We start from the raw sequence: 22,538 nt of genomic DNA, 5'->3' as shown, positions 1-22,538 counted from the left end.
AATTATACACCCCTTTGTACGTAACTGAGAAAAATACTTGATTAAAATCTGTGTCAGCAACGTTGTAGAAACTTATTACTGTGCAGGAATGGATTCCTTTTTGTAACATGAAAATGACTGCATAAAGTAATACGAGAACTTATGGTGAACTAGAAAGAATAGCATTAATATTCGGCAGAAAACCATTCCAAATATCTATTAATATCATAAACACGTAATAAATTTAAACAAATCTCTAACTTGCCAATAATGTGAATCTTCCATTTTACTCCCTGAAGGATTACTGTTTGTCCCCAAAGAAACTAAAAACACCTAGCATGTAACTGCCATTCTCAGCAGCTGTGCTGTGATGGTCAGACCTGTGGGTCTCGCGCTTTGGGCACAGCAGAGCTGGGAACCGGCCTGGGTGCCGCTCCGCAAGCACAAGGACCTTCCCTCGCTGCCCTGCAGAAGACAGGGAAGCCTCCACCTCTCCTTCCAGTGGAGAGCTGGCCCTTGCACTGCAGGTTAGAAATGTCCTCAGTCTTGTTTTTCACATTTCAAAAATAAATTCTGTCTTGAAAACATATAGAGATTCCCATGGGGGGTACATTTTCAGATTTTTACTCTAAATAACTCCTCATTTCATTTGATTATTCTTTTTTTTTCCCCCCCTCCTATTCCCTTGCCGATACTTACTCTAATGTAAGGATTATCACAAATGCCATTAACGTGCTATTTACCTTCTTCCAAATCCCTAACACAGACATAAAATAATATAAAGCCTAGAGTCCATCCCAGCAGTACCCAACTGTTCAGCTCCATCTCATGTGACAACAAACCATCAGTACAGATAATTTATTTACAGAGTTTTATGTCAGTTTTTAACACGTTGCTCATAAAGCTATTATGCTTGAAAGCATGCTGAGTGACACTCAAATATTCACTAATACCCAAACACATGGTCTTGATTCACCTGAGAATGCTGTCAGAAGCCCCCAGATCTGTCTGACACGCCCTCCTGGGAAATCCTTGGGACAGATCAGCTTTTACTATTAGCTTATAAGCTACCTGCTGTATAGGAGAAGAAATGCACTATGAAGTTATCTGCTACTGCATTACAAGTAATAATAAATAGGCTAATAATCTAGTAAGAGTATTTCTTTGTACTTCTGTGTGCTTTCCACTGCATTCTGCATTACCTCATTGGATGCCGGTTTTCTGAAGTGAGAATGACAAGCGAGGTTAATACGGTGGATGTATGATTAATCTGATGCCAAACAAACCAACTGTTGACCCAGTTACCTTAACAGCACACACAAGCCACTTGCTGCTCTCCTCACCTGATAACATTTAACACTTTCTGTCACCTGGCCTAAGCACAAAGCAAAGCAACGCACACCGTTTGCTGGTGGGATTTGCTGTAAAGCAAGGATGTGGGATGGAAATCAGGATTCCTGCATTACATTCTGTGCTTGGGAGGGGATTTCTCTGTCTCTCACCTCCCCCATCTCCCCACCTGCTCTCTTCTTACTTCATCTCTACAATCTGGTGTCTCCTCATGGCTGCATCTTCCCAGCTTGAGGCTCCCCATTCCAATTCCAGACTCCAATACACTGTTCTCCCTGTCCAGCCAAACATCGCTCACCTCTTCCTACCAGTCCTCTCACCTCCATCCCACCCCTCCTCATGTCCCCACCTCTTCACCCACCCTGTCCAGTCTCCCCTTGGCCCCATCTCCTCCAAGCCACTCCATTTCCACTCCCACTGTCTGGGAGGTGTCAGTTCCCCTATTTCTGGTTCCTCCCCTACAATGACTCCCCTGCCTCTTCTCTTTCCATTCCCCCTGATTCTCCTTTCTGGGCTTTTAAAATCCACTTTTCCCTCCGTCCTCACTTTCTCTGTGCAGCCTCTGTGCCGAGGCAGCTGGCTGTGAGGTGTCTGTCCCACACCCACCCTCAAGATCCTCTGCAAGAAAACTTGTAACACAAACAAACAACAGTGGGTTTGCATTTTCTCATTCTTAAACAATTTGTTAAACAAGTTCAAAAGAAGCAGGCAGACTGGATAAGCTTTGCTTCCATTGGAAAGCTGACTAAAAAGAATCCTGGTTACAGGGAATAAATGCAAAACCTGATGTCAGGTACGTTAGACTACTTTCAACATGTGATAGTGTAATATGCACGGAATAAACCTGATACTGAAAGCAAACAACAGTATTTTACTGTGAGTATTTGCAGTAACCCACTCTACAAACTTCTCAAGGAAGAACTTCAGCTAGAACTCCATACAGGTATCCTATTTCACTATAAAAGCAAACTGATTCAGACATTTAAAGACAAATAACAATCAGAATTGTGGCTAAAAGAAAGCTAATTGTGTATATTTTGGTCAACAAAAGTTGCTAAAGGGAATCAATATCAAAACAAATCTATAAATGTACATCCTTCGAAGTTGAATTTATTTCACATACAAGTTGAGAGACCTTGCAAAGTTACAGAGAAGAGCTAAATAGCTTGAGATTTGGAAAAAATGTTAGTATAATGATCACTTAATTATAGGAGAATTCCTGCAAAACAATACCTTTGGCAGATTTCTGTGCTGAGTCAGGTACTACTGCTTACTTAAGAATCCAAGGGAATCTAAATGATTCCTTCTAAGTCATGTCTTTCAAAATAACATTAAAACCATCTGCAACTTCACAATTATAAATAAAATCAAGAACAATAATAATCAAGATCTGTTACATTCTTTTGATCAGTCCTTGTCTAATGCCAGTCCAACATCTTCACATTTCAGGCACACGCAAATCATTACTTCCCCACAGACCAGTGAAAACCACAGTAGCCTCTCTGCTTCTGTGCATTAGTGGTAGATTTGATGACAGCAAATTTCTGAAAGCATAGAAAGTATTCAGGATAAAGAATGTATAAAAGGGTCTCAGTTTTTTTTGGTTGTGAAACTTCTCTGCTAGGGCTCCAACAACCTAATTAAGCTCTTCATCAGCAACTCATTCCCCTGGAGACATGTGATATGTGTCACTACAGCGATCCCACAGTATTTACAAAACACCACTCAGATTTCTCTTCAAACCAGCGGCCTGAAAAGCACCTCAGAATCTCCCTTCCGGGATGTGAGAGGGCTGAATCTCTCCGGTGGCTATTTATGGTGGATATTTATGCACAAACATCAATACTGTTGGTGGTCTCTCTATACTGGTGGCCTCTGTATTTCACACAGAGGAGGAAGCAAGCTTCATCTGACAGCCCAATGAAACTCCTTGCTACTTGGCTGAGAGCAAACTAGGCAGTCAGTGTTTCTCAGGTGTGTTTTCCTTCAGCCACTTGTTTTAGCAAGCTCTGCTGTATGCTGTGAATTGAAAACCTTTCCTATCCCTCTGTTTTGAATGTGACTATAATTTGAAATATATGAAAGATCATAAATATATATGGAATTGTGTAGCTTCTCAGTAGTTCCTGTGAGGAATAGAGTCTGTGCTTCTGAACTCCAGACTGGCACATGTTCTACCTTTCCCCCTTGTCAGAAGTGCTGTATCAAGGGGCACTCCCTGGCAGATAGAGCCCAGACAGACCTTGCTGGTGGCCTTTCCCTTGTTCAGACTTTTACCACTAATGAAGCAAGAGAAACTCTTCTTGTTGCCCTTGATATCCTTTGCACTTTCCATCTCCAGCTGAGCTTCAGATTTCTAAGCACCATCCCTGCATGCCTAGGCAATGTTTATAAATTCCTCCTTTGTAGTCAACCCCCGCTTCCGCCTCCAAAATCCTGCCTTTTTTGTACTGGAGCCCAACCATGAGGTCCTTGATAAGCCAGGCTGGTCTTCTTATATGTCTGCTTGTTTCCCTGAGTATGGGGGTGTCTCACTCTGGCACTGGGAAGATGCTGACCTTAAAGACCCACCAGCTTTCCTGAGTTGCTTTGCCTTTCAGAGCTGCCCACCATAACAGTTTCTGAAATCTGAAAAACTGAAATCTGCTCTCCTAAAGCCCAGGGTCTGTACTCTGCCACCCTCTTTCCTCACTCTTCTCAGGAACTTGAGATCCAAACAGTTCTTCCTTGCTAGTGGATAGCAAATCCAGCTGCACGTCACCCCTGGCTGATCTATCCTGTATCAATAATTTATTCTCAACACCCTAAAGAAATCTTGGCTGCTTGTGTCCTGCTACATTGCACATCCAGCAGACAGCTGGAGGTTCAAGTCTCCCATGTAAACTAACATCAGCAATTCATCAGCTTCTTCAAGTTGTTTAAAAGAAGGCTTCGTGTGTTTCCTCACCCTGATCAGGTGGACATCATGCGACCCTTAAAGTCCTTTCTTGTGTCCCTGACCCACAAACTCTCAAGCACTGTCACCCACCCATCCCATAGGAGAGTTCCACACACAAGGAGCCTTTTCACAATAACGCCAGCTCCACCCATCTACCCTACAGGTCCTTCCCAAAGAGCGTGTATCACAGTACTGCAACAGTGTGAGCTGTTAACACCAACTCCGCCACTCCAATGATGTTGTAGACTTGTGACTGCATGCAGCACTTGACTTCCTCCTGCTCGTTTTCCAGAGTGTATGTATTTGTATACACACACTTAAGGTGGGTGACTCCTTATCCTGCTTTACAGTTCCTGAGGTCTCCCTTGTTCCCTTTGCCCCACTGCCTTTGCTTTCCATCCCACATCACTGCTACCTAACTGGACTATGGGTCATAATCTCCTTCCACTGTCACTCCTAGTTCCAAACTCTCAGCAGGTCAATGAGCTGGCTGGCAGATGCCTTTACATTATTAAAAAATATAAACAATACAGGAACTTACTATATGTAGCTGAAAGAGCTGCTATGAAGTTTGATCACTATGTTTAGTATTCCTTTTGGCTGAAACAAGAGAGAATGGATTGGATGATTCAGAAGAAAGAGTATTAGAAGAGAAGGGATTTTCTTTTCTAGGGACAATTGATTCAAATCTATTTTAGGTAACTGCAGTGAAAGAAAAATCACCAACTCACAAATACTTCGGCTACCTACCTCTGTGAAATTATTCTGCAGTCCAGACTTATCATGGCAACAACAGAAACAACAACTTCACTGCTGATGCTCTGAAGTAGAGAAGGATGCAAAAGCTAAATTGGCCTAGAGAATGAACTAGCTCTGATATTTAGAAGCAGGCACAGGTACAGGACTCAATATTAAGAAAGTAAATATGATTTGCTATATAGCTCCATCAGTCTAATAGCAGGAGTCACCCAAAACTGCCTCCCGCTCTTAGTCACGTATCCTTGCCCTCTTCCTTAGCATCTACACCATTTTAGAAAGTTTAACTGGAAAGATATTAACTGTATGGGGAGTTAGGGTGGGAGACAAGGGGTAGGAGCACCGGGACAAGAGGCTGTGGTGGAACTGTCCCTCTCAGGCACAGCTCCTGCAATGCCAGACCTGCCCATCCTGGGGTCAACACCCACGGGAACTCAGTCTCTGGGGCTGCCAACTCACAGCCAGTGTCCCAGCACTGACCAGTCGCTAAGAAACCCAGGAATGAACACAGAAAATAAAGCTGGACAAGCACATGCTGCCAGAATTCTGAAGTGCAGAGACTGCTTCCTACTGTCCACTAGGTCAATATAGAGTTTAAACTACTAATGAAACGAGGGCATCAAAAGTGACAGAGACACAACAGGAATGTTAAATAGCGTTTTGGCTCTTTATTAAACTGTGGACACTTTTGTACTCTTTATACACCTAAGGTAACCTGTATATTATCACTTCTTTTATTTGTATATATATATAGGCCTACAGCTTCTTCAGTGGTATTTTATATACATAGAGAACATACAAGAACTCTTAGTTCTTTCCCTGATCTCTTTGAATAGTAACTAGCTATGTCGGAAAAAAACAAACTGCTGGTAATTTGTTCTACAAGATCAGATATCCCAAATCAATCACTCAAAGTGGATACTAATAGTACAAGAGAATAGTTTTAGTTTTACCACAAGTAAAATTATTGGAACCTTTATGGAATATGTACTAGTAATTATCTATGCCTAGTTTCCAGACTATTTTATATTTTGAGATATGGACCGAAGTTTTGCCACAAAAATTTATGCACTAGAACTGCACTCAAACTATTTACATTTCTTCATGGCAAGCAAACTCATTCTGTAAATAAACTGAATTTTACAACAGAGTATTTTGTATTCTCTTACACTTTTTTCCTCCTAATATGTTAGAAACAATTCTGGAAGGTGCTGAAGAAAGTAGCAAACATCAAAATAATCAAAAACCCTCTTTTAATGGTCCCCAAAGTCATAAAACTTCCATTTTTCCCTTCTAAGAACAACCATGTGAAAGAGTACATTCTAAAATGGGTACTACGCAGAGTACAGCGTAAACACTCTGGTTTAATACCTTTCCGTACAGGTCTGTGGACAGGAGGATCAGATCTGCAGACAAACTAAAAGAAGGTTGTCCTGGGACAGCACAGTTGCCACTATGAAGCAAGTAACTTTTCTGCTGGCAATCACAGACTACTTAAAGCTTAAGAATATACTAGGCACCCTAATTTCAGGTTCAATGGATAATCCATTCCCTTTACATAGCAAGACAGTTTGAATTAACAGCACCCTTTGTCCCAGGCAGAGTGACATGCCAAGGCCGGGGCAGATGCCAGCCTGGCTCCCCAGGCTCCCTGTAGGCAGAGGCCATGGCTCTGCCCAGCTCTCTGCAGCTGGCCCTGGGCTCAGACCTCCCTCACAAGCAAGAGAAGGTCCAGGCATGGCCCCAGCCCGAGCTCCAGTTTCCCCGGCCCTGCCAGCCTGCTCTCCTGCTTCCCACAGCCAGTCATCTCTGTCCCTGTCCCTGTCCCTGTCCCAGCCGCAGGTCACCCACTCACTGCAGAGGAGTGTGGGTCCCTCCCTGCAGGGTGAGCCTGCCGCACTTCAGCTTCTTGAATCACCAGACCCTGAGTCTACATGGGTAGGAATGCCAGAGCAAGAGGGTTGGCAAGGAAGGACAGATTCTTGTTCAGGGAACACATATAACTGGTCACTGAGAAACACGAAGGAGCCTCTTTCCTTCACTTGGTAACCTGCTACAACCACAAAGGCTGGCAGCACAGCGTGCTTAGCATTTTCAGCTTTAAGCAGGCCTATGTTTGCCTGCAGATAAGTGACATCCTACAAAACGTCTGTTATCATCTTCCTGTAGAAAAAAAAAAATCTTACTAGAATATCAACATTATGCACCACAGAACTTACACAAAATGTAGACTTTTACCTAAGAAACTGCCTACAGCCTTCCCTTTCTCTTGCTCATGACACAGGACATCACAAATAGTCTCTGTAAAAACACTGAATTTTATTGCTAAATCTATTATATCCATTTAATGAGGGACCACAAGGCAGCCAGCAACCCCTCAGGCTTCACAAGAAGTTTCTCTTATGCCTGATGCTTTTCTGACAACATAACTTGTTTGGACGCCAGCGCTGCATAAGCTCTATACATGATGAGCAAGCAGTGGAGGAGCCAGAGGTCCCGCTGGGATGGCGCTGGGATGCTGCTGGGTTTGAGCCACACAAGCAGCAACCGATGTGAGTGGCTCTGTGTCCCCAGGATTAAACTTTCTCCAATGTTACTACCACTAGTAAACAGTGAGTGGCTTTTGCCAGCCACCGCTACAGGGACGGGGATGCAGGAGCACAGAGTGTACAGTAGGAGGATTGAGCAATGTGCTCTGTACAGCACAAAGGTGAAGAGGATGATGATGTGAGGATTTTGATGTGGATAGTGGGTCTGTGGAAGAATACAGGGAAGTATGGGCCATGGGAACGAGACCTGATGTCCTAACACTGAAAACTGCCTTATTCTGAATCTGAATTAAATGCAAGTCCACAGAAAACAAGCATCTTGCCATTTAAAGGTGATAAACAAGTGTTGTAATCCTTAGAATAAGGCCTGAAGATAACTCCGTTCTATGAGAACTGGCAAATAAAATTAAAATGTTCACTATGCAAAATGTGCCCTCTCATTTAATTACACAAAAAAACACCTTAAAATCTATCTCTAGTAACTGGGAGACAATGAAATGCAGTTTCTACCAGCCCACATAGAGTTGACTTGTGAGAGCACAAGTGAGCCATCTACCTGTGCTGTTTGGATTCGTCTACAGAATCCTCTTCTCTGCTAAACTTAATTGCTGATCTGATCTAAAAACTGCACAAAACAGAATTTATTATACAAATTCCTGCCGTTTATACTGATACTACTCCAGCTTCTTCTAGCTTGATTTTTAAACTTGTATTCAGATTTTGGTTTTGAAACTATCAATTTGAAAAATGCAAGTGGAAACTAAATTCAGAATAAATCTATCATCTGATCCATTCAGAAAGTAAAAACAGGCTAAAAAAGGAGCAGATTCAAATTCTTAACATTTGGATTCGTCTGTTATTTACACACATTTATTTACAAAAGTATTTTGCAACACTTTCATAAAAATCTGAGGAAAAGGATCTTAGTCATCCTAGTTTTGGTAAACCCTATTCTGTGCTCATCATCTTATTGACCTCAGTAGGCCAAGTGAGCACTACTCTACCTTGAGTAAGCATGGACATTTAGCAGTAATTTCAGAAGTAACGCAAATGATTAATGCAGTTGTTGACTAATGCAGAGTTTGCTGCTGTCAATCAAAAATTCTTGAATATTTAAGAAAACATCAGAACACAAATGAGATCTGTTTAAAGGGAAAAAAAAAAAAAATTGTATTTTCCAACCAGAGAATCCCAATTCTGATCCCATCTCCAACACATTAACACATTACAGGAATATTTTCCAGAACTGCATGGTGTGCACAGTATCGTATTGACATGTGCGGAGCAAAAGTCTGTTTTGAGAGCTGCACAAAGGAGTATTTTGAGGTCTCTGACTTTGGTGGGATGATTCAAAGGCCAGACTGTGAGTCGGCTTTTTTGTCCCCTAGAATCACAGAATGTCAGGCATTGGAAGGGACCTCAAAAGATCATCCAGTCCAATCCCCCTGCTGGAGCAGGAACACCCAGATGAGGTTACACAGGAAGGTGTCCAGGCGCGTTTTGAATGTCTCCAGAGTAGGAGACTCCACAAGCCCCCTGAGCAGCCTGTTCCAGGCTCTGTTACCCTTACTGAGAAGAAATTTCTTCTCATATTTAAGTGGAACCTCTTGTGTTCCAGATTGAACCCATTACCCCTTGTCCTACCATTGATTATCACCGAGAAGAGCCTGGCTCCATCCTCATGACACTCACCCTTTACGCATTTATAAACATCAATGAGGTCACAAGGAACGAGAGTGCACACTCACTGAGAACATGTCACCGACTGTATCATCCTCATTACAATAGCTAACAGGTACCTAAAATGTACTGGCTCCCGTGCCCATGAATTATCTGCCTCCTTAGCTGGCTGATGAACACGAAAACCCAAGCGGCACACCAGTGAACACCTCTGCAAGTTCTGTGTGACACTGAACTGAAATGAAACCCTGCCCAGCACGTCAAGAATGCTTGTTTGTTAAAAACACTGAACAGCAAAATCAGAAAAAAATGTCACCCCAGGTAGAATAACTGAGTATATTGTATGGTATGGCATGGGCAAGGGGTGTGGTTGGCAATGTATTAGAAAATGTGTAATCCAAACCACAAATCAATCAAAAGGACTGGTTTTGGTGGGATTATAAAGCCTGGGAAGGACAAATGCTATTTACAGCTACTGTTTTAAAGTGCCAATTTACACAAACACACAGGGACAGCACCTCTACACTATTACCATTCGAGCAAAATACATACTGCAGGACCTAAACTAGACCTTTTTCTACTGGGTAAGTGCCACAGCATGACTTATAGCTTACTGTGCTCTTGGGTATGCAGACACAGCACCTCTTCTCTGACAAACACACTCCCGTGTGTGCATGTCCAGGCTTCCCAGCACTTTCTCAAGCAAGGAAAGTGTTTTCCTCTGCTCCACCCATCGCCCAGCAGAGCTGAGGAAAGCCCTGGGTCTTTCAAACTCTCTACTGCCTTCTTATCAGATTGTTAGTTTTTCAGCTAGAAAGGATATGTACGGATTTATGAACACAGCCTTCCAGACTGAAAGCAAAAAAATACAATTGGCAAGAAGTTTAAGGCAACCTGGATTAATTTATTTTATGTCCTCTTAGTGTTTATTCAAAGACAGCAAAAAGTGTGTTTATCAGCTAAACAAATGTCAGGAAAAACAATTATTCACATACTATTTCCATTTTTCTAAAACAGTATGCCATTTAAGGACTTCTGCTTTCAGACTAGAAACATCTTTGCTGTTTTGAAATACTTTCAATATATTCGGATGTAGAAGAAAAAGGAAAAAAAAAGTTATATTTAATTCCACAATATAGTCATTTTAATATTCTTAAGTGCTAGCTTTACTTAGCCTTAAAGTTACAGTAGCCTGTTATAGAAACAATGCCAGAACTGATTTGATTTCTGCACCATGAAGTGACTTGTTTTTCTTCTGTCATAAACTGTGACTAGCTTGTTATGAAATATGTGTTGTCACAATACACACTTATGTTCTCAGTATTTGATTAACATTAGTTCAAAAAAGTAACTAAATTCTCTTCCAGTTCTTGCAGGATCAGTGATTTCAATGAATGTGCACTAAATATTTTAGAAAGGGGGGCAGACAAGCAATGCTGTTTAGGTAATAGTATTATTCCCTAGTGACTTCACACTTGTGGTAGAAAAACAGATTCAAACAAGCACTACAGTGTTACTGAGGTTACAAATGACCTGGAAAAATACAGTTTCTATGGATATCATTTAATGAAGACAAGCCTTGCATGTCACACATCTAATATAGTGTTACTTTTATTTCTTTGCAGGTATTCAGATACATGCCTTGTATTACGTAGATTTTGCAATTTTTTTTTCTACTACAGAATACTGTCTTTTATGCAGAAGTTATTAAATTATAAATAGTGGGATGATCAGAACCTTACTGCATATGTAGCCAAGTTGGATTTTTCCAGAGACATGGTGTTCTATCTTTTAAAAACAGTTAATTATGGAGATCTAGCACTGTTAATATAAGCATCTATGGAAAAGAAATATACTGTTAATGTATTTTAAATTAAAAAGCAAATTTCTGCCAGAGTTACCCCATGGCTGTACCTAATCTGAATATATTTGCAAGCACTACATTTTATTCAGAAATCTTTATTACATAATACTGCTAAAAATCCAGAGAATGATTGATTTAAACAGCAATGGAAATCAGGAACAGCAATACTGAAAAGACCAAGGCAGACTAAAATGTCATTTGTTTACATTTTGCAAAACCCAGTCTGGATTAGATAAACAGGCAGATTCTTTCTGGATGGAAATATTGCATAAGATTCTGAAATTAAGCATAGAAGTGGGAAGTGCAGCTATAAGCAACTGATGTTTTGCTTTTCATCACATGACAAGAAAGACTTTCAGACCTGAAGTATAATCATTATATTTTTGTCCTCGGTGCACAATTAATAAACCCCAGCTTCTGAGCAATGCCACACCCTTGTGATTAAGCAGCATTTTCAAAAATATTTAGATAAATCCTGAACAAATCAAATAAACATCTAGGCAGGAAATGCTGTTTGGAATGTACTCCCTGCAATGTACTATTAGAGAGAGCCAGAAAGCAGCCTAACTTCAGAATTCAATCAAGCAAAATCTAGTATAATCTCATTACAGCCTTTGCAGTTAATGAAACCTATTTAAATCTCTGACATTCTGATTTTTAGAGCTGACGAAAGCAAAAATTATTTGGTTTACATAACACAAACATACAGAAATACAAGATTTTATCCTTTAGGTTATCCTAGCTATTTACCAAGCAACACGTAATATGAAAAGATTACTCTTCTGCTACTCACTATTGCTCCAGGATTTCAGTAAATATTTGATACTGATTTCAAAGAAGCCTGAATCCTGCTGGCTAGCCATGTCTGCTGCATACAAAGAGGCTTCTATAATTCTGAGCAGCTGAAGTGGCAGGTACTATGTATGTAGATGTGACTGTCACCAGTTAGTGATGTAAACGAGGGGTCAGAAGAGGAAATGAAGTCTCTGCAGATCCACTTCTTCCGTTCATGGTAGGTAAGCTCATTAAAAAAAAAAAAGGCGCTCAACAACAACAACAAAAACACACCATGAGATTTTTGTCCTTTGCTCTTCCTCCAGGGCTGGTATTTAATTCTATCTGAGGAGTGTTTTATTCCCTTAGCCCCTCAGCATGTGTTTTCATTTATTCCATTCCACAACTGGGCAAATTTCTCCTGGTCGGTCAAGGCACAGGCAGCACCACAGCACTTGTTCCATGAGCACAGTGTCTTCCCAAAGGGTGTCTGAGCTGTGCTTCCAGTGCCGTGTCGTCTGCCTGCCTGGAGATTTCTTTCCACCAGAAGCTGACAGCCCGAGCGTATGCACCTCCTCTTGGAAACCGAGAATCGACTCGAAGCCCCACTGAAACCACCTCTTCTGCAGCTGGAGGGATTTCACACGTACCCTTTGGCTTTAGGAAAAAACAAAAACAGCCAAACAACAAAACCAACAGGCTTTAATGCCCATGCTCTGCCCAGCAGCGCTGGCCGGACTGGACACGCTGCATCACGCTGCGGTAAAACGAGCTGCACCCATGGAGCTGATCGCAGTGACGCTGGGAAAAAAGGGGAAAAAAAAAAAGACAGGCTCTCCCTCAGCCCAGTTGCACAAGAGAAGCGCTTCCAGAGCGCTGGAAACACGGCGTTCAGAGAGGCTGCTGCTGCTTTGCTTTCTCTGCCACACAAAAACGTGTTGTCATTGTTTTTTCTTGATTTTCTTTTTTTTTTCCCCTCTCCCTTAACAAAGATGAGAGACAGCAAGCTGGATTCATAATGGCAAATAAACTAGAGAGCTCACTGCTTGGTATTCACCCCTGAAAGAGCCACAGACAGTTCTCAGTTTTATGTCATTTTTATCTTGACTAATCATGTTTTGTTTTGTTTTAAAAAAGGAACTGAATTCACATGAGAAAATGAGGCAGAAGCAATTCACTGCTTGTTAATCTCTCTGTATTTTCTACAGAATACTTCACTGCTAGCTACAATTTCCGTATTCCTGAGGTTTTATTTCAAATAATTACAGGATATCATTATGCATATTTTAACAGTAATGAAGAAAAATAAGAAGAATCGGTTTCCCAATTATTTTTTGTTTCCTATAGTCCTGGTATCATCCTTCCATATATTAATTCCAGGGAATAACTACTGCTTTTCTCACTTAGTGGAATAAATTTCGTGCAGCATCTCATAATTACAGTATCTGAGCCAAATTAGAGCTCGTCTGCTGCTGATTCTTCCAAGAACTTTGTCAGCAATTATAGTTGCACGTTATTTTTAGTTTCAGTATGCAGAATATTTGATGTTTGGATTGGAAACTGAGGAACTCAAGGGTCATTGAGACCAAACTCCTGTGGTTCTCACTGCAAATATGCTCAATTTCTTCTGTAAACATACCTCATCTAGAGATAAGGTTTTGTGTCCTCACTAATGGAAGGCTGCTGCAGAAACTCACTTTATAAACCTTCTTTCAATTCCTAAATGAAGTTTACTCAAAACCAGTTTACATCCTTTGGTGAACATGAACTATCAGAAAAGTTCTGAGTATCTCAGGTTTGACCCTACCAGCTATCAAAGCGATCTGATCAGCTTCTCCTCCCTGTACTGAGAAATACCATCCCATTACTGTCACTCTGGGCATCCAGTTTATTTTCTCAGACCCCATCTCCCCAATTTCTGTCCCCTCCACTGACAATGCCTTCTCCTTATACCGTCCCATTTTAACGAGCACACGCCAGCTTTTTACAATTAAAGTTAAATTTAATACCAAATATGGCAAGTCCCAAGACTCAGGACTGATGACTTCCTACCATCCCATGAATTGATTTTTCAGCAGAGACAATGCCAGGTAGGTTTGGAAGTCCTTATTCATCCTCACAAATGCTGCATTAATTCTTATGTTTAAGGATTTAAGTAATAATTTCCCCTGGGGTGCTACATCAAATGCTTTTCTGAAGATGACTGCTGCATTAATTTTATCACAATTCTCTTGTTGAAAATAAAAATATAAGGTTAATTTGCAAATACTTGGCTTTCCTAAATCTGTATTGGATTTTACCCAATTTTCAATTAACTATAATCTCCAGCCAAATTTTTTTTCGAAGCCTTGAGTGTGGCTGAGGTCAAGCAGCCTCTCTGTAGATACTGGTAATTTTTCTCCCCTAAATTCTGTGGTTTATATTTATAAAGCAGAATCTCTTTTGATAGATTCAACAAAAATTTTATTATTTGAGCTGCAACTTCGTGTGTCCGTTCTTCCAGTATTCTGAATGGGAAGTTATCTGGTTTTTGTAATGTGAATTTGAAGATCTTTGAGCTTTTTTTCACCTCATAATTGATTTTTTGTTGTATTATTTCTCCTACATCTGTTCCTCTACAAGGCTCCATCCTATGGAAAACAAAGGCAAGGCACTCACTTAGTGGTCATATCTTATTCTCACTCTATCTCTCATCCTCACTGGATACTGGACCCATTAAACCCGATGTTCTTGTTTCAAAATTGTAAAGAACCAAGGACATTTAACCATTTGCTTTTAATTCCTTCACATATTCTTACTCAGCTGAGCTTTTGATAGTGCTCACTTTAAATTGACACCCTCTGACCTCCAAGCCACAACTGTCTTGGCTCTCAGTGCAATGGGGCCTCTTCCAATGCCTCTGCAGCCCTTTTCCATGAGAATAGTGGAGCATTCAGTGAAACGACTGGGAGATCAGTTTAAAACAAATAAAGTGTTTCTCTCTTCAGGAAGTTGTGAGCTTCTGGAATTCATTGCTACTGGAGGTCATGGAGGCAGACAGCATTAGCAGCTTCAAAATGCTGATAATAAACACAAATGTAGGTCTATAAAGCATACTAAAAGGAGCAGGCAGGGAAGTAAACCCTCCAACATCCCTAACGCTGCCACCGCCGTGCTGGGGGGTATGGGAGGGACAGGCTGCAGACATGGGCTGTGCCTCAGTGCGCTCTTCCCAATCACCGTCTTCTGCTGCTGCCGCCAGGAGGAGGACACCAGGTGAGATGAGTGACAGGTGGGTCCCCCAGGATGCTCCTAAGGGGCTCACATTTCCCTCCCGGAATGAAAAGTTCAAGGTTTTATTGGCTGGTTGGTTTTGGTGCTTTCAAGTCAAAGAAATTTCAGGCATCCCCCATAGGTGAGTATCTGATTTCTTCACTCTCACTAACCAGTTCCTTACATTTCTCATTGTCAAGGTTTAAGATAAGATTTTCTTTTCAAAAGTGCAAGTCTAGCCATGCTTATCCTGAATCAGCTTGTACAAACATGATCCAATAATGTTCCTGTCACTCGTCCTTCTCAGTCTTCACCAGTTATCAAGTCTTAACCAGCACAGTATCTTCTTGGCTTCGTGATCATTTGGCAAAGAAATAAATAGGCTATTGCATCCAAGGATATCTGGATTTGACTACTATTAGTAGAGTTTGTGTCTGGGGTATTTAAGCATCACCCAATGCTACTCGCACTTCCCTGTAGACTAAAATAAAAAAGGCTCCAGCTACATTCAGCCTTCTGTCTAGAAGTGGCAAACCCCCTAGCAACTTTTTAACTTACTTTCTCCAGAGTCACTTGGAGCCAAAGTAATTCCATTTCATGTGCAGAAGTCTTCAACACTGCATCACAATACAATGCAGAGTCTCACTGCTTTCACCTTCTCTTATTCTTTCTGAAGAACATGTTTACCTGTTGTGCATTTCCCCTGACAATATGCTGTTGCACTAAAATATTGAACAACTTCATGGATGTCTTAAAAACAAAGCATATTAAAGAAAAATTCCGCCACTCTTAGACTGTGTACTTTTGGCACCACATGAAAGAATTCATACAGAGTACAACATTTACATTATGCTTCCTGATATCACAATTGTAGTAAGGAGACGTACAGCCCAAGGAACTGCTTTCAGTCCATGGAGAAGTGTAATGAGCTACAAGAGGAAAAACTTCCCCACTACTTAAATATAGGCATTTGTAGCACAGAATTCAACACTACTGTTAAAATTTATGTCAGGTTTGATACTCCCCCATTATCAGTTCTGCCTTAGAAAGTACGACCCAGAAGATAAATGCCTCCAAATTTAACTTTTGCTCTAACAGCTTCCTTAAAATTAAAATGTTACAAATTCCTATCACTGTATAATAATAAAATATTAAAAAACCTGTTAAATGCTAAACCTCATTTAAATATTTGCCAGTATAAATATGCTCAAATAGGACATACATATTCCAGATAATATCATAGTTTTGCTGACATACTGGAAACACTCCTAAAACAGGTGTAACACACTGAAATGGCAGAAGCACCAACATTATAATCTAGTGCTCTGAACTTATTTTAGGGAGGCTGACAAAACTAAGAAGTTCTGAAGTTACACAGCGTCCACTGTAGTTCTTGTTGACTTTATGATATTTAGAATTCAATGACATACTCCAGGTTGTGAAAGAGAGACAGGCGTAAGCATACAAAATCTGTCAGTGTAAGTACACTTCCTGATGATGGATATTAGAGTCTTACGTACTAACAAATACAGTGGGCTTCTTTTTATGATATTACTTCATAGGAGTTTATGATAAGTTAATAACAATGTAATGTCTTTTTCACCATAAGAAATCATAGATCCATAATGTAAAGCTTTTCATAGGTCTACCATGATGAAGCACCTGCTGATTACCATTATAACAGAAGCATTGTTTTGATTATAAATGTCTGTATGTAACTCAAACTCCACATTCGTGACATGCAGTGCACCTTCTGCTCTCTTGTCTGCTTTCTGAGACCAGAGGTAGCACATATGCAGCAGCCTTGGGTACCTGGCTTATACCCTCTCTGGCTGAACAGCATCTGTGGAGTTTCCATGTCCCAGCTTTGGAAAAAACAGGTTGGGATAAGCTGTTCATCAGCACGGTCAGAAGCACCCTCATGAGCAGCACTCTCCATGAATGGCTATTTTCATTGCAAAACATGCGAAAAATAGACTTTGAAGACTTTCACTCTGAAAAAGAGTAACAAAAATACATGCCGCTGGAGGTATTCACAGTCTCTATCTTGAGGCATCCAGGCTGGATGCCTGCGTTGGGAGGTGAGTGCCTTCAGCATGACTCAAGAGTTCCCCAGAGTTCCAGTTTAGAGCACAATTATTTTCCAAAGCAGCCTATTTCTCTTCACTGTCCACACATGATACTTAGGGTAACTACTTTCGTAAATCAGGTACTTTATTTAGATTTTTAATATTTAGTAGCATTGGTACCCATTTTGTTTACATTTTTGGCAACTACTATTTGTAACAGTCATACAGGCAGTTTAGTCCTCTACGTTCTGAGCAATGCTTGCAGGAATCGTTAAAAAAGCACCTGGAGATATGAATATAGCACAGTCCTTGCACAATCTTCCAAGGCTCATTTTAGCTTGGTATGAAAGGACCTATTTTGAATTTTGCAATCTGAACTCTTCGGAATTTGAGGCTAAATGCAATGAGTAGCTGAAGGTCTCTAAGGGATGACACCAGTAAGAAAGTAAGTATAATCTATATATTCAGATTTGTATACATAATTTCTATCCTAGTGCTCACACACTGATTGTCTACTAGTTGCAGAAACCAGTAAGTAGAACAGTGTGTTCTATAGTTGTTACTAACAGAATGAGTCTCTTATGTAGTAGGTGGTTATATTTTTATCTCTAAGGACGCTAATTCAAACTCCATCAATAAACCATAGTGATTGTATTTATGAGTGCACAAATATCTGCTAACAGTACAGAGCATCTCCTCGGTCTGCAGTGGTAAGTCTTTATGACCCAGTCTCTCCTACAGTGGCAGCCTGGAAGACAGGAGCACTTCAGCCCTAATCTAGCAAAAAACTTAAGCAAAACACAACTTTTTATTTGCCCAGCTTGTACTTAATACCTTGCGTCTACCTTTGCTAGGTGTCAGTCATTCTGCTCCTGCCCACCTCTCTGCAGCTTCCAGGCAGTGACATGGACACAGATCCCAAAGCCAAAAGCAGCTTTACTGAACTGCTGGAAGTTTTAACATGGTTTTTGATTTTCTATGGCTTCACCAAGTCATGTAGCTTTTCCTCCTTAATTTGGGTAAAATCTCCTTTTAGCCAGATAGTGCTATATGCTGAATTACACCCATAATTCTGATTGCCATGGCATCAGCCTGGATTTACACTGGTACAGTTTGCATAAATGTTTGGCTGCCTGGAGTTTTTCCTATGGAATAAGCAAGGGCTGCTTATTGGGTTCTCTGTGGTTTTGATATGATCTAGTCTTTTTGGGCAAAATAGAGCAACCCTACCAAGAATCATTGCCAGATCAATTTGATTCCAGTGCAGAACATACCTAACAGATGAAAACAAAAAGGATCAGTTATATTATCACATCCTGGGATATATTGCATTGCATTCACAATATCACATTCTCTTATTTAATAAAACCACTTGGAACATCTTTATGCTCTACTCTTAAAAGACTGTGCTAACTTTCAGATCAATACTGGTCATAGTCAAATGGAATTCAGGTACCTAAATGTCGGTGTCTGTTGTGGTTATAGATATGTTAAGGTATGTGAGCTATTCACAGAGACTGTCAGATATGACATAAGACCTACATTAGATCCACAGCCTTCTGAAGCAGTTGGAGGCTTTCTCCTAGACATCTCTGTTAGGTGTGTAATTTAGTCTCTTTGGTTTCAGGAGGAAAAAGAGAGAAACAATGGAAAAAATGACGTGTCATTGTATTATCTGTGAAGCAACAAGTCCACATGTAAGCCAGCAATAAAAAAGAAATAATATTTTGACATTTAAGCAGAAAAAACCCACAGTATTTATGTGTGGTGAGTTTGTTTTCTTCAACTTGAGGTTTTTTGAGTTTATACACTTCTTTCCTTATATTAAAATATTTACAAGGTTCTTTTGCTTTTCTTATTACAGCTTGTGTAACACAAAACAATTCAAGCCAAACATTAACAAAGCAGCTTGTACACATGCTTTACTAATGTCCTCTGTTAAAAAGAAAATAAAAATCTTTATCTAAATCAACTGAACTCTGTGTAGCTGTAATGTCCTATGATTTAACAAGGCAAAACAAACATCTTGCTGGGGTCCAAATTAAAGGTACAGAGTGACAGAAAGCACTGCACAAACTAAGATTTCTCTGAGCAAACCTAATTGAATGTGATAGCCTATAAATGAAGCAACAAAAATCATTCTTAGTTTATGTCCCACTAGTTTTGCTGCACCATTTTGTTTTGTCTTGTGTTTCCAACTGACTGTTAAGATATTGCCACCTAGTGATGAAAAGCAAAACAAGCAGAAGCAGTAGAAGTGTAAATAATGCACAGGGAATGCATGTTTACATTGTAAACTGTGTCAGAATGGAAGATGGGAGCATAGACATGAAGCATATGTCTGTATTTCTGGAGAAAGGATATCAGACAATTTGGGTATGATTATATAACATATTTTAATAAAAGTCCATTTAATATAATTTAATAGAATAAAATGAAAATATTTTAATAGATACATGATAGATTCACATATCACTCAGCTCCCACCCTAAGCTTGTTCAGTGAATTCATAAGAGTGATTAAATAGATTGTAGGGGGGTTGTGACTTATCTATAAACAACGAACAATAACTACCCACTAGGTGTTTTGCAGAAGATTAATTAGTTAACATTGGAATTATGCTTTCAAGATTCATAATGCTATTAGTCTTCCTTTGACTTCACTTTGGGGCTGTCAACTGACATGTCCTCTTAGAACTCTCCTGTTCACCTCTGAGTTTCTCCCTCGCTGAACAGTCTCTGGAGGCATCAGCCAGACAGGAACAAATTTGATTTATCCAGAGCTACCATACAAGTGCTAGAAGTCTCCTGTCCTATCAGCCAATCTGAAACCTGCACCACTCTCACTGGGGCACGGGCTCAGGTACCACTGAGACAAGAAATGCTGCTGTGCAAGTCAGAAGGCAGCGCGCGGCCTGCAAGCACGGCCTACAGGCACCAGCAGCCACGGAGAGTAACTGGAGCAGTATTTGCTTCTGCTCCTCACCTTAGTTTCCAGGCACCATCCCTAAACAAGCTGTTTTCCATTACTGGAATCCTATAAACTTATTTCCTTCTCAGTTTTGTTACAAACCCTTATCTGTATTTTAGAGACAAGATTACATAGTATACACGCCAAACGCCCCAACACGACACGTCAGAACTTCCTCCTAACAGGAAACTTCCAAACAGCCACTGATGGTACCTATGATTTTGGGTGCTGGTTTCAGAGCCAAGCGATTGGCAGCAGGTAACAGAAAGCCCAGGATAGAGGGAACGCAGGGGTTGTGGCTCTTTTCCTCAGTTTATGAAATTACATTACAAAATGTACACACTGAACCCCCAAATACTCAAAAATTCAGAGCCATAATTAGGTCGTAATCAGGGCTGCTCTATTTGCCTTCTGCGATGTAGCTGTATCTCTTCTACCCTCCTCAGAGCAAACTGCGGGAGGGCAGAGAAGTGGCTCTGAGCAACCTGATCTAGTTGAAGATGTCCCTGCTCATTGCAGGGGGGTTGGACTAGATGAGCTTTGAAGGTCCCTTCCAACCCCAAATATTCTATGATTGTATGAAGTGGAAGCCAGGAAGCTGAAGGGTTGGAGCATGCCCATCACTAGATATTCATAGAATCATAGGATGGTTTGGGTTGGAAGGGACCTTTGAAGATCATCTAGTCCATAGCGCTGCCATGGGCTGGGACATCTTCCACTAGATCAGGTTGCTCAAAGCAACCTGCTTGTTTCTACAGGGTCTCTAGGGATAGCTAACAATTACTGCGTGTCACAAGACTTCTCAGCCTTTCTTCTCCTCATTCTCATGCTTGCCATTCGCAGGCACACCCGGAGGTTCAGGCACAGATTTCCCCCTCTCCTTCTGGGGCTATGGAGCTTGGGCAAACCCCCACTCCCCATCCTCCCCAGCGTGCAGGAACCAGCCAGCTGGGAACCTGCCCTGCAAATGGAAAAGCTTCTGACTGCAGAGAGGTGCCCGAGGTGTGATGGCAAGCAGAGGGAGGCAGACAAAGCTGGGGTTGTACCCACTCAGAGCGGTGAGCTGATGCCAAAACCAAGTCATCCCTGACCCAAACAAAAACCACATCACACGCTTTAGTTTTCCTGGGTTTGCCTCCCTTGTAGAATGACGTTCAGACATTTACACAAGATACCTCCCTGCAACATACTGAACGGGTGTGATGTTTTTGTTGATTATCTAATTAAAAGGAGGAATTTTCAGTGCAGTAGCCCAAATTTGCTCTCAAATACAGACAATTCTTATCTCAACATAGGCACTTCTTGCAGTGTGATTTTTAACACAAACATTTTCCTGAATCTCAAATATATTTACAGATATATTTCCTTTCCCTTAATTCTGCCACAGCAGTTCTGACTGTTTTCCCTGACTTTAAATAACATCCTCTTGTGATAAGGTACTTGCTTACTTGTTCTTTTTTTAAACTTTCCATTCTCTAGTCTTTAATTATTAACACTTCTTCCTTTCTGGCTGACCTATTTGGATACTCACACCTCAATGTTTTCACTACCCTCTAGAAAGGTATCTTTCTGCTTATGTCCCTTTGCTCCACTATAAACAAACTTACAAGCTGATTTTTTACTTATAATATGAGAATAAACATGTTGGAAGAGTTTCAACCAACCTCCATCTACTACAGATCAAGATGAAATAGACATGGGATCAGAATGTACTACATTTGCTGCCTCTTTACACCTTCCTATCAGGTATCGCCCTCTGGCCGCTGTCAGAGAGGCCGTCAAACCAGCCAGCACCCGAGTCTGAGCTGGCACACGCATCCCCATGTAATGTAAATACCTCTACACTTCCCTCAGATGGGTCTTGTGTGTACAGCATTCGCTCTGAATTATTCCAGCCTCTTGCAACACCCGCGTAAGAATCACCCGGTTGTAATAGGGAAAATGTGCACCGTGAGAATTAGGTGATCTTAGATAACTAACAATGGTTTTTACTGCTCTTTCAAATGATGAAGAAGTATCAAATTGCATCTGTCACTGCATTGACTTTCCCCGCTTCCCTGGCATGTAGGGTCACACACCATCTCAAACAAGCCTGTATATCCTTCACAGGAATACTCGGGTCCTCACTGTGAGCAAAGCACTTCGCATATCTAGAGTCCTGGCTCATTATGGGATAAGGAGCTTTTTCTCATTGTACGCAGAAGTGCTAACAGAAAGATCCAAAGTTCAGGTTCAGGTGGCTCAGACTATCACTACCTCCAGTTTGACCAGGGACCTAGTGATTAGCTGGATAACATCTACAACTTCTAAAGCTTCTTTTCTGTTTCAAGGTAGGAAGAAGTCATGCTTGAAAAATC

The 22,538-nt window shown here is 40.9% G+C and overlaps 1 protein-coding gene across 2 annotated transcripts in view; it reads right to left on the bottom strand.

The window, feature by feature from the left end:
- FRY (FRY microtubule binding protein) overlaps positions 1-22,538 on the bottom strand; it is a 186,051-nt gene that overhangs the window by 147,941 nt on the left and 15,572 nt on the right. The window contains exon 1 of one of the 2 annotated variants that reach the window (XM_065829999.2): positions 11,910-12,986. The exons of the other annotated variant lie outside the window; for it this stretch is intronic. Coding sequence (XP_065686071.2) covers positions 11,910-11,979 — 70 coding nt within the window. The 5' untranslated portion in view covers positions 11,980-12,986. Of the gene's footprint in view, positions 1-11,909; positions 12,987-22,538 lie in introns of those variants that run through there. 2 annotated transcript variants of the gene reach the window in all.

This window comes from Patagioenas fasciata, chromosome 1, assembly GCF_037038585.1.
Source record: "Patagioenas fasciata isolate bPatFas1 chromosome 1, bPatFas1.hap1, whole genome shotgun sequence".
NCBI classification, from domain to species: domain Eukaryota; kingdom Metazoa; phylum Chordata; class Aves; order Columbiformes; family Columbidae; genus Patagioenas; species Patagioenas fasciata.
The sequence above is the reverse complement of the archived record's forward strand: the minus strand, read 5'-3'. Positions and strand labels throughout refer to the sequence as shown.